The sequence below is a fragment of the Dreissena polymorpha genome, chromosome 14 (genome assembly GCF_020536995.1).
Source record: "Dreissena polymorpha isolate Duluth1 chromosome 14, UMN_Dpol_1.0, whole genome shotgun sequence".
In the NCBI taxonomy this organism is placed as follows: domain Eukaryota; kingdom Metazoa; phylum Mollusca; class Bivalvia; order Myida; family Dreissenidae; genus Dreissena; species Dreissena polymorpha.
Genome location: NC_068368.1, coordinates 19,633,342 through 19,646,685, shown reverse-complemented (window position 1 = coordinate 19,646,685; position 13,344 = coordinate 19,633,342). Strand labels below are relative to the sequence as shown.

The following is a 13,344-nucleotide window of genomic DNA, read 5'->3' as shown; positions in this document are numbered from 1 at the left end:
TACCCAAAGTATTAGAATGAATACTCTGAACACAGCAGGATACCTGAAGCATTACAATGAATTATCTAGGAACATCAGGACACCTTAAGTATTAAAATGCACACTCAATGCACACTCTGAACACATCAGCATTTTTAAGGTACACAATTGATACTGTAAACACATCAGAATACCTGAAGTATCACAATAAATAATCTTAACACACCAGGATACCTGAAATATTACAATGAATACTCTTAACACATCAGTATACCTATAGTATTGCACTGATTTCTTTACACACATAAGAGATATTGGAACTTTCAGGATACCTGATTACTCTAGACACATGAGGATATCTAAAGAATTACAATGAATACACTAAATACATCAGGATACCTTATGTATTACAATTTATACCTAAGCTACATAAGGGTACCTGAAGTATTAAAACGAATACTTTAAACACATCAGGATACCTTACATATTACAATGGATTTTCCAATCACATTAGAGACATCAACACACCAAAAACTACTAAAACATCAGAGTTTGTACAGATTTAATCACCAAATTCTTGGACTTATCAAGGCTAAAATGTTATATCAAAGGATGCATTATTATCCAAATATTTCCAATAACAATTGATTAAAAGAGTGCAAGATAATCACCCCTATTTTTAATATCCTGATGCACCCACTATTATAACAAGGTATTTGTCAAAGACGTGACGTATACCCCCACGTGCGGCATTGACACAGACTATTTTGCATGCTGTCTTCACAAAACAAGAGAATCAAATTTATGGCGATTTTTAAGAATTATAATGCCATTATCATTTATGGCCATTTCAACCTTTGAACTCTTGAATTCTTTCGCATGACATGCCGTCAAAATTTATGGCCATTTTTATACTTTTGAACTCCAAGTGTGACCTTGACCTTGGAGTTATCAACATAATTCTTTTGCATGACACGTCCAATGATTGTGAACAAATGTACCAGGTATTTTTAAAATCTCACAATAAATGACATAGTTATGGCCCGGACAAGATCATTTATGGCCATTTTTGACCTTTGAACTCACAGTGTGACCTTGACGTTGCAGATATTAACGAAACTCTTTCGCGCGACACACCGTCCAATAATGGTGAACAAATGTCTTAAATGATTTTAAAATCTCACAATGAACAACATAGTTATTGCCCGGACAAGCTCATTTACACTGTACGGCCATTTTTGACATTTGAAATCAAAGTGTGACCTTAACCTTGGAGTTATCAACGTAATTCTTTCGCACGACACACCGTCCAAGGATGGTGAACAAATTTGCCAAATGATTTTAAAATCTCACAATGAATGACATAGTTATGGCCCGGACAAGCTCATTCATGGCCATTTTTGACCTTTCAACTCAAAGTGTGACCTTGACCTTGAAGATATCGACGTAATTCTTTCGCGCCACACCGTCCAATGATGGTGAACAAATGTGCCAAATGATTTTAAAATCTCACAATGAACAACATAGTTATTGCCCAGACAAGCTCATTTATGGCCATTTTTAATCTTTGAACTCAAATTGTGACCTTGACCTTTGAGATATTGACGTAATTCTTTCGCGTGACACACCGTCCCATGATGGTGAACAAATTTGCCATATGATTTTAAAATCCCACAATAAATGATAAAGTTATGGCCCAGACAAGCATTTGACCCTTGAACTCCAAGTGTGACCTTGACCTTGGAGATATTGACGTACTTTTTTCACACCGTCCCATGATGGTGAACAAATGTACCAAGTTATTTTAAAATCTAATGATAAATGACATAGTTATGGTCCGGACAAACTTTCGGTTTAAAACACACTAAGTGACCCCGTGACCTAGTTTTTGTCCCGGCATGACTTATATTCAAACTTGACCTATACATCATCAAGATACAACTTTGTTTGGTGAAGATCAGATGAAATTTCGGGACAGACCGACCGACCAAAGTGACTTCTATATAGCCCCAATTACCAATGGTAATGGGGTATTATTACACCCCTTCTGATCAAGTTTAATGTTTTCGCCACTCTTAGAAAAACCTTACACTTGCAGAATAATCACATCATTTCATTTATTTAAAGGACATCATTTGAAGATTTCAGACAATTTCCCAACATATTCAGACAATTTCCCAACATAAATGTCAGCGATTGTATTTTATATATGCAGTTTGGTTGTTAAAGTGAAGGGAAGTGCAATCCAGGTTCGACCTTTTACTAACATTCAATTGGTTGAACTGACAATAATAAACAACAATAACAATAATGATGACGTCTTCAGAACGCAGAACGTGAACATTCACACCGTCTGCAACAATACACAAAAATCACAACAATACATCTGACCAGCAATGTGAGCTACCAACACACCAAAACATTCACGTATTTAACATGTGACGCCTAAACTCTCTACACAACAAATTCATTTGGGCTCTCACACCGAGAACCCAAATTGTGGCGAATCACAACATCTTAACTGATCCTTCTCCTTACCAAGAGCAGTCCTGAAGAGAAACTCCTCTCCATCCCTACAGAAGATGTCCCACACTCGACACGCTAGCTCCAGTGGGAGGGACTTGGAGAACAGGGTGAATATCCTGAAATATCAGGAATCATATGAGCTGTTCTCTAAGAACACCAGACTCCATAAATAGGCGTAAAGGAACGTCCAAGATTAGTCTGTGTAGTCTGTACATTTATCAGGGACTACACTTTCAACCTAGAATAGATTTTCATTTTGAATAAAATGTTTTCATACGAAAAATTCCATTCAATGGGAAAGTGTGGTCCCTGATTATTTTGGGCAAGGCTCATATACAAGAACATCAAACATCTACCCTGAGCATGGTTGTCCACAAACAACATTTGAACTTCCTGTACACTTTTTCAATTATTCAGCTGCTCTACATAAATTTATTTCATATTGAATGTTTCAAAACAAGATGCTGGCTGAGACAATTTAAGGATTGGTTCAGTTTCTCTGAAAAGCCGATAAAAACATGTGTTTACCACATAAGCTTCATGAAATGTAAACTCTTGTCAAAATTAATGATGCAAATTTCATTTAGACATTTACTTAAATCTCATTCCAAACCTCATTTAAAAAAATAATTTAAAAATCCCATAATTTCATCAACCAATCAATATTGCAAAAGTATTCATAAAATAAGAGATTTGGGCCACATATTTGACCTCTGACCTTGAAGGATGACCTTGACCTTTCACCACTCAAAATGTGCAGCTCCATGAGATGCACATGCATGCCAAATATCAAGTTGCTATCTTCAATATTGCAAAAGTATTTATAAAATAAGCGACTTGGGCCACATATATTTGACCTCTGACCTTGAAGGATGACCTTGACCTTTCACCACTCAAAATGTGCAGCTCCATGAGATACACATGCATGTCAAATATCAAGTTGCTATCTTCAATATTGCAAAAGTATTCATAAAATGAGCGATTTTGGCCATATATATTGACCTCTGACCATGAAGGATGACCTTGACCTTGACCTTTCACCACTAAAAATGTGCAGCTTCATGAGATACACATGCATGCCAAATATGAAGTTGCCATCTTCAATATAGCAGAAGTTATTGCCATATATATTGACCTCTGACCTTGAAGGATGACCTTGACCTTGACCTTTCACCACTCAAAATGTGCAGCTTCATGAGATACACAGGCATGCCAAATATGAAGTTGCTATCTTCAATATAGCAGAAGTTATTGAAAAATGTTAAAGTTTGCGCAAACAGACCAACAGACAGACCAACAGACAGGGCAAAAACAATATGTCCCCGTCTACTATAGTGGGGGAAATAAAAACTTACACAATATATATCTATTACAAACAACAAGCCTCATGTTTTGAATTGTTAAGAGAATATAGAGTTAGTGAAGATCAAGTCAGTGTAAATCAACTCAGTGAAAATCAATAACTGTAAATCAACTCGATGAAAATAAGTCAGTGCAAATCAAGTTACTGTAAAACAAGAGGGCCATGATGGCCCTGTATCGCTCCACTGTTTTTTTATGCGAAAAAAACGCGCAATGCGCATGGGTTGAAATGTACTCAAGCATGTGACTTTCTATGTCTATCCCTCGTCCCACTGGGCGCTTAAAGTTGGAAGGGTGAGCATTTTTATATATGGAAAAAGTTACTACCGTGTTAACTAAACAGACTTAAAAGCCCGGGAATTGTTCCTTTGAAGCACAGTCCCATTGCTTATAACGTAGGTACATTTATCTCTCCAAAAGATATTGTCGTTCTTTCTATTTCACATATTTTTAGATGCTGAAGATCAAATATACGCATTTGATTTGAAACAGATTCACAAGACCCGTAGGAATCAAAATGCCTTAACCCTTTACCAAACGACACATTTTGGACTTTCCCAATTTGAAAAAGGTTGCAGATGACAATTAAATTGTAATAGAATATTAAGGAAATAATCAGGTAGGGTAGAAATAATTGTGATAAAAGGAGAAATTGCTCATCTTGAGCAATTTCTCATTTTATCATAATTATTTATAAAGTCGTCGGCTATAAACCCGTAAAATCCTGTTGGTGTTTGGTAAAGGGTTAATAATCTCTGGTTCCTTCTTAGAGCCTTTCACACATTTATAACAAATACAATAGTAGCATCTTTCTTTGTAAAGAATCATCTCAAACAAGGGCTGTTTGTAAAACATGCATGCCCCCCCCCCCATATGGGCTGTCAGTTGTAGTGGCAGCCATTGAGTGAATACGTTTTTTGGCACTGTGACCTTGACCTTTGACCTATGGACCTGAAAATCAATAGGGGTCCATCTGTGAGTCATGATTTATTTACCTATGAAGTTTCATGATCCTAGGCGTAAGCTTTCTTTAGTTATCATCCGGAAACCATTTTTCTGTGTGAAGTCACCGTGACCTTGACATTTGACCTAGTGACCTGAAAGTCAATAGGGGTCATCTGCGAGTCATGATAAATGTACCTATGAAGTTTCATGATCCTAGACGTAAGCCTTCTTGAGTTATAATCCGGAAACCATTTTTCTAAGTTGAGTCACCGTGACCTTTGACCTAGTGACCTGAAAAGCAATAGGGGTAATCTGCGAGTCATTATCCATGTACCTATGAAGTTTCATGATCCTAGGAATAAGCGTTCTTGAGTTATCATCCAGAAAACATTTTACTATTTCGGGTCACAGTGACCTTGACCTTTCACCTGAGAATCAAAAGGGGTCATCTGCGAATCATGATCAATGCACCTATGAAGTTTCATGATCCTAGGCTTAAAACATTCTTGAGTTATCATCCGGAAACCATTTTACTATTTCCGGTCACCGTGACCTTGACCTTTGACCTTGTGACCTGAAAATCAATAGGGGTCATCTGCGAGTCATGATCAATGTACCTGTGTCGTCCCTGATTATTTTGGGCAAGGCTCATATACAAGAACATCAAACATCTACCCTGAGCATGGTTGTCCCCCAGGGCGGGGTCAAATTTGACCCCAGGGGCATAATTTGAACAAACTTGGTAGAGGACTATAACATGTCACTACATACCAAATTTGGTAGCCCTAGGCCCAATGGTTAAGGACAAGAAGATTTTTAAAGTTTTCACAAAATAGGCCTTATATTAGCAAATTTTCAATTTTTTGACCCCCCGGGGCAGGGTCAAATTTGACCCCAGGGGCATAATTTGAACAAACTTGGTAGAGGACAATAAGATGTCACTACATACCAAATTTGGTAGCCCTAAGCCCAATGGTTATGGACAAGAAGATTTTTAAAGTTTGCACAAAATAGGCCTTATAAAAGCAAATTTTCAATCTTTTAACCCCCAGGGGCAGGTTCTAATTTGACCTCAGGGGCATAGTTTGAACAAACTTGGTAGAAAACTATAAGATGTCACTACATAGCAAATTTGGTAGCCCTAGGCCCAATGGTTATGGACAAGAAGATTTTTAAAGTTTGCACAAAATAGGCCTTATATAGCTAATTTTCAATTTTTTAACCCCCCCGGGGCAGGGTCAAATTTGACCCCAGGGGCATAATTTGAACAAACTTGATTTTTAAAGTTTTCACAAAATAGGCCTTATATAAGCAAATGTTCAAATTTTTGACCCCCCGGGGCAGGGTCAAATGTGTACCCAGGGGCATAATTTGAACAAACTTGGTAGAAGACTATAAGATGTCACTACATACCAAATTTGGTAGCCCTACGCCATACGGTTATGGACAAGAAGATTTTTAAAGTTTGCACAAAATAGGCCTTATATAAGCAAATTTTCAATTTTTTGACCTCCCGGGGCAGGGTAAAATTTGACCCCAGGGGCATAATTTGAACAAACTTAGTAGAGGACTATAAGATGTCACTGCATACCAAGTTTAGTATCCCTAGGCCCAATGGTTCTTGACAAGAAGATTTATAAAGTTTGCACAAAATAGGCCTTATATAAGTAAATTTTCAATTTTTTGACCCCCAGGGGCAAAGTCAATTTTGACCCCAGGGGCATAATTTGAACAAATTTGAAAGAGGTTCACCACAGGAAGATTTCTGAGAAATTTCATCAGAATTGGACCAGTAGTTTAGGAGAAGAAGATGTTTAAAGAAAAAGTTAACGCACGCACGCACGGACGCACGCACGCACACACGACGGACACAGGACCATGACATAAGCCCCGCTGGCCTTTGGCCAGTGGAGCTAAAAATCAGTCAGTATAAATCAACTCAGTGAAAATAAGTCAGTGTAAATCAACTCAAAGAAAATTAGTAAGTGTATTCAACTCAATGAAAATAAGTAAGTGTAAAACAACTTAAAGAAAATCAGTCAGTGTAAATCATCTCAGTGAAAATCAGTCAGTGAAAATCAACTCAGAGAAAATCAGTCAGTGAAAATCAACGCAGTGAAAATCAAGTCAGTGTAAATCAAATTGAAGGAAATCAGTCAGTGTAAATCAACTCAATGAAAATAAGTCAGTGTTAATCAACTCAGAGAAAATCAGTCAGTGTAAATCAACTTAAAGAAAATCAGTCAGTGTAAATCAACTTAAAGAAAATCATTCAGTGTAAATCAACTCAGTGAAAATCAATTAGTGCAAATCAACTCAAAGAAAATCAGTCAGTGTAAATCAACTTGAAGAAAATCAGTCAGTGTTAATCAACTCAATGAAAATCAAGTCAGTGTAAATCAACTCAATGAAAATAAGTCAGTGTAAATCAAGTCAGTGAAAATCAGTCAGTGTAAATCAACTCAATAAAAATGAGTCAGTCAGTGTAAATCAAGTTACTGTAAACAAGAGATGTATTTGTCAGAAACACAATGCCCCCTATTGCGCTGCTTTGAAATAAAATTTCAATATATCATTTGCCAGGTTTAGAAGTTATCTCCGTTTTAAAGCTTATTACTTCCCTTGGATTGTATTTTTTTACTTTTGACCTTGAAGGATGACCTTGACCTTTCAACACTCAAAATGTGCAGCTTCATGAGATACACTTGCATGCCAAATATCAAGTTGCTATCTTCAATATTGCAAAAGTAATGGCCAATGTTAAAGTCTTCGGACGAACGCACAGACTGACGGACTGACAGACGGACTGAAGGACAGTTCAACTGCTATATGCCACCCTACCGGGGGCATAATAAAAAGTGTATCAAGTAAGTAAAAATCAAGTAAGTATTAATCAGAGTTAATCAAGTTTGCTTGGAGTTTTTTATACAAAATTGATCGTTTGGGAAATTTACAATTTTAAGAATGGTTCCGAACATCTATTTTCATGAACATTAATATTTAATTATGAAATAGTAAGTAGCTAGCTTCAAAAGAAACTTCAAAATTGTATTGAGTCAACTCAATTATACATTTTAATTACTGTAAATTTTATCTACCAGTATATTGGAAAGACTGTTCAAACAAAGATTTAATGAAAGTTTTCACAAACTATTATTCTGCAAAATTAGATAAATAGGATTTTTAAAATGTTTATTGTTTTAAAAAATAATGAATAGTTATCTGTAGGTCTCAAGCATTGGTGTATTTACAACTTACCAGTCATAGAGATAAATGTCGGGAGTAAGGTTGTTTTTCTTGAAATGACTGGCAAGATTAGGCATGTTTTCTATGAAGAACTCTTCATAAGTCACAAAGTATGCCTTCATCTGAAAACAACAAAAATAAATAAAGGATTTTTACGAGCTTGAAAAGTTTCAGTTCCCCAAAACAAATATCGGACTAGGAACACATTAATACTCCATTTTGATCACACCTCTGCATTGATATCTGCCTGATATAACGTTGCCTGTTATATTTTTTATATCATGGTCAACAGGAAGTTCTTATATCAGTCATGTGTGGAGGATTACTCGGAATCAACTATAAAGTTATGATTTTTAGTAAAATCGAATCAGATTCAACAAAACAATCAAATTGATACCAAGATGAAATATATTTCAAACACAAAATGCAACATAACCAGCAAAAAACATTTTTACAAATATTAAGCGCGCGTGCTCATGACGTCATTATTAACACGTCAAACGATAAAAGCCATATTCTTTCCCACTTAAACTGCAGTTGTTTAGCAATTTAGCGATTTTATCATTATTTCTTTAAAATCGGGGACGTAGAGGTATGTTAAACAGTAAAACAGGTTACTGCCTGATCTTTTTGTAATATATCAGGCTCGACATGAATAAAATAACGTCTCGGCAAGCCTCGCAGTTATATTATTCTAAGCCTTGCCTGATATATTACAAAAAGATCAGGCAGTAGCCTGTTATTCTCTATATAGCATGTTTGCTTTACTATGATATAAGCATTTATACTATTCCAAGATCAACAGAACTGACAGAATAAAATAAATATTAAATGGTCAAAACTGCAACTTTTCATAAAAATATGCTTTGCCAGTCCGAAATGAACAACAGAATTGAGATGCCAACCATTCATGAATGCCACAAGTTGGAAGTCAATATTTGTGCACTCCAGCCCCACAACATACATAATAACTTAATAAGCCTACTTTCATAACACTCATAAGGACACAAGCTGTGGGAAAATTGGATCTAAAAGTTGTACATTCCCTTGTTCCAAATCTGTCTCCGCAGTCCACAAAAGGTATTACAAAGATGACACTATCAGCTAAAAGTGTATTACAGAAAATACAATCATGGCAGAAGTGCCAGTTTGAAAAGGCGTGTGCGGGCAGCACTTGCTGTTCTGGGATAACATTGCAAGTTATGCGGAGTAATTCTATCCTGCCCAGGACAGGTCTGGTATAAAGTGGCTTTCAATAGTAGTTTATTGACAGTAGTCGTTAATGGCTCACAAGGCTTACTATGCTTCATACAGAAGCCTTATATATAGCTGTATAAAGTGATGAGTATGCTACATACAAGACCCTCGTCCACTCTGAAGAAGGCCACCTGACAGGGTCTGTTGAGCAGGTTAGCAAAGCACACGAAGGCGTCGCCTACCTCCATGTTGAGTAGCAGGACTGCAGCAATGAACGACATACCTTGCACCTGCAAAACACATTCATAACAATCCTTTCTCTTAGTAATTAACATGTTTGAGTCTTGCTTAGGGAAAAATGCGCTTATTGAATGTTTATTGAATGTGTCGAAGGTGTTGTCTTAGATTAGTCTTTGCAGTTTGCACAGGTTAATAAGGACCAACACTTGCCACCTAGACAGGATTTTGGTTAAGAAGAGCTTTCCCTTCAAAATAAAATACCATGAATGCGGACATTATTGCCGCTTATTAGCCTGAGCAGACTGCACAGGCTAATCTTGCACAACCTTAAATACATGCAAAAGGCCAAGTTTTCCCTGCGTGAGGCATATTAATATCACTCACTTCTCTTTCTCTACAATCATCTATGTGAGATTGGAGAAAAGAATGATACTGATTCTGACAACCAGGAATCATGAGTTTGGCTTTTTGCACAACTGAAATGGATAATGTATTCAATAGAACATGGTTGTCTTTCAAGCAACTTGATTACAGTGTTTTTTATTAACAGATCAAACATTTAGCCTTATTTAAATTCTATATTACTATACAATAATTCTAAAATGCCCCTTAATAACTTACATAGCCAACATCTGGTCTGTAGCAGGCATAGGCCCCAAGCAGACTGTGCAACAAATCGTGGTATGGGCCGCCCTGAAGGTAATAACATAAAATATCACAGTAATTTAATGTTGTAGACCTCTCACTGAAAACATAAACAAAGGACAAAATTGTCACAAAACCAGGTTTTCAATTTGACAAAAAAAGGTCTAATTCAAAATTTAATTCAAATTATTCCTAGTTACCTCTTTTGTGTAAAATTCAATATATTTTAGTCATGGCGACCTTGATTTTAATTTAAAACAAGAGATGTGTTTGTCAGAAACACAATGCCCCCTACTGCGCCTCTTTGAAGCTGTATATTTGACCTTTGACCTTGAGGGATGACCTTGACCTTTCACCACTCAAAATGTGCAGCTCCATGAGATACACATGCATGCCAAATATCAAGTTGCTATCTTCAATATTGCAAAAGTTATGGCCAATGTTGAAGTTTTCGGTCGAACGGACAGACAGTGCAAATGCTATATGCTATATGCCACCCTACCAGGGGCATAAAAACACCTTAATAGTCAATTTTCGAGTATTTGTTTTTAAATAAACCCACCAAATTCACGATTTTAGTCAAAACAAAGCAATTTTTCCCAATCAAAATGGCCCCATTACCAAAATGGTGCATAAAAAAACAGTACCTTCTGAAAGATGCAGAGCTGAGGGAAAGTACGGGAGACGTCAAGCTTGATCAGTTCCACACTTGACTCCTTGCTCGCACTGGCCACTGCAACACACGGCACCGCATCAAGTCATGAACTGGTGGTACTATTGATTCTACATCACGAGGGCTAATACACATTTACATTTGAGCCACACTCTGGGAAAAAGGGGCTTATTGCATGTGCATAAAATGTTATCCCAGATAAGACTGTGCAGTTCACACAGGCTAATCAGCGACAACACTTTGAATCTTAACTGGCCTTTACGATGAAGAGACTTCTTTTAAATTAAAAAAAACATACAATTGAAAAGTGTCATCCCTGATTAGCCTGTGCAGACTTCACAGGCTAATCTGGGTCGCCACTATAATCACATGCATAAAGCCCTTTCCCCAGAGCAAGGCTCATTTTCAAAATGGAGGATTATGAATGTACCAACAGGAGCTGTCTCATAACATCTATAGACTATTACTGAGCTTTGATAGTGTAATGTACATTTTATGTCATCACCTGACATAAGACTATAAAGACAAATTTAAGCTCCATACCTGAAGGAAGTCATGTAATTCAGTTAATTATTTATATATATTTTTAGTAACCTGACTTAAATCCAACTGGCCTTGAATGCAAACCTGGGCTAGGTCTGCATGTACACTACCTAAATGCAAAATTACTCCAAAATATTTATTTACATGTTTCTATTTTTAGAAACAGTGACCATGACGAGACTTGCCCAAAATGCAATACAAAACTATATCAACAGTTTCTTAAAAATAACTTCCGTTATGATTATATATATGAGTCCTGCTCTGAGAAAACAGGATTACATGCATGTGCGTTGAGTCTGCACAGGTTATTCAGGGACGAAACTTTCAGCCTAAACTGGATTTTTGTAAAAAAGTGTCTTCCATTATACAAAAAATCAAATAAAAGGGGAATGTCCCTGATGAGCCTTTGCAGACTGTGCAGACTAATCTGGCACAACACTTTACATACATACATTCAGCACCCTTTTCTCAAATTATATAGATATACTCACACTCTGCTGGGCGGAACACAACCGGGGTCTCATCCATCTGCTTGATCTTGTCTGCTGCTCGACTCACACAGATCTCATAGAGCTCTGAAACCATAGCAACACACAGATCTCATAGAGCTCTGAAACTAAAGCAACACACAGATCTCATAGAGCTCTGAAACCATAGCAACACACAGATCTCATAGAGCTCTGAAACCATAGCAACACACAGATCTCATAGAGCTCTAAAACCATAGCAACACACAGATCTCATAGAGCTCTGAAACCATGGCAACACACAGATCTCATAGAGCTCTGAAACCATAGCAACACACAGATCTCATAGAGCTCTGAAACCATTGCAACACACAGATCTCAAAGAGCTCCAAAACCATGGCAACATATGATCTCATAAAGCTCTGAGACCATGACAACACACAGCTCTCATAGAGCTCAGAAACCATGGCAACAAACAGATCTCATAGAGCTCTGAAACCATGGTTACATATGATCTCATAAAGCTCCAAAACCATGGCAACATATAATCTCATAGAGATCTGTAACCATGGTAACACACAGATCTCATAGAGCTCTGAAACCATGGCAACCATTTCAACATAATTATAATACACAGAAAAGAGCTTTTAAACCAAGGCAAAACACAGATCGCATAGATCTCTGAAGCCATGGCAACATTTGATATCATATAGCTTTGAAACCATGGCAACACAAAGATCTAATTGAGCTCTGAAACCATGGCAACCATTTCAAAATATAACAAACTGATCTCACAGAGCTCTGAGACCATGGACACATATGATTTCATAGTTTTATGGCAACATAAGATTTCATAGAGCTCTGAAACCATGACAACATATGACACACATATATAATATCTTATAGTTTTGATATGATGTCAATTCATATTAAGACATATATACGTTACACTGCATTACCTAATGTTTTAAATATAAAATGGATGTGAGCTTCCCTATGGAAAAAAACGGGTTATTTTAATGTTCGTAAAGTTTCATCAATTATCAGCCTGTGAAGTCTGCACAGGCTAATCATGGACAATAGTTTCAACCTTAACTGATTTTTCACTAAGAAAAATCTTCTTTTATAAATAAAAAATACCATTAAAGCAGGAAGTGAACTACACAGGCTAATCTGGGAAACAATTAATGCACATGCATTAAGCCTGGTTTTCCTGTTTTGTCTACCATAAAAAATCAAACACATAACAGTAAGTATCAATTGACAGTCGCTTCAAAACAATCACAATTACCATACAGAGGCAGAACTGTTGTTTAATTAACTGACAGAGACAACCGAATCTGCTTGCTAATAAAGTATGAACAGAAATAAGGTTTGCATTGATTGACTTTATAACCTAGCAATCTGTGTTTGTATCAAGTACATTTTTAGCTGTAAACTGGGTCAATCTAACGTGTGATAATTGATACAACATAACCTTAATCATTGTTATATTAATGGGACAAATCTATTTAGTTTGCT

The 13,344-nt window shown here is 36.6% G+C and overlaps 2 protein-coding genes across 4 annotated transcripts in view; one reads left to right on the top strand and one right to left on the bottom strand.

Annotated features, from left to right (window-relative positions):
* Positions 1 to 13,344, top strand: part of LOC127856856 (SH3 and PX domain-containing protein 2A-like) — a 168,871-nt gene that overhangs the window by 45,752 nt on the left and 109,775 nt on the right. The window lies entirely within an intron of this gene.
* Positions 1 to 13,344, bottom strand: part of LOC127856861 (TBC1 domain family member 14-like) — a 34,464-nt gene that overhangs the window by 7,120 nt on the left and 14,000 nt on the right. The window contains exons 7-12 of the mRNA XM_052393020.1: positions 11,848 to 11,931; positions 10,788 to 10,873; positions 10,117 to 10,188; positions 9,417 to 9,545; positions 8,071 to 8,180; positions 2,518 to 2,621 (exon numbers count right to left, since the gene is read on the bottom strand). Coding sequence (XP_052248980.1) covers positions 2,518 to 2,621; positions 8,071 to 8,180; positions 9,417 to 9,545; positions 10,117 to 10,188; positions 10,788 to 10,873; positions 11,848 to 11,931 — 585 coding nt within the window. The remainder of the gene's footprint in view (positions 1 to 2,517; positions 2,622 to 8,070; positions 8,181 to 9,416; positions 9,546 to 10,116; positions 10,189 to 10,787; positions 10,874 to 11,847; positions 11,932 to 13,344) is intronic.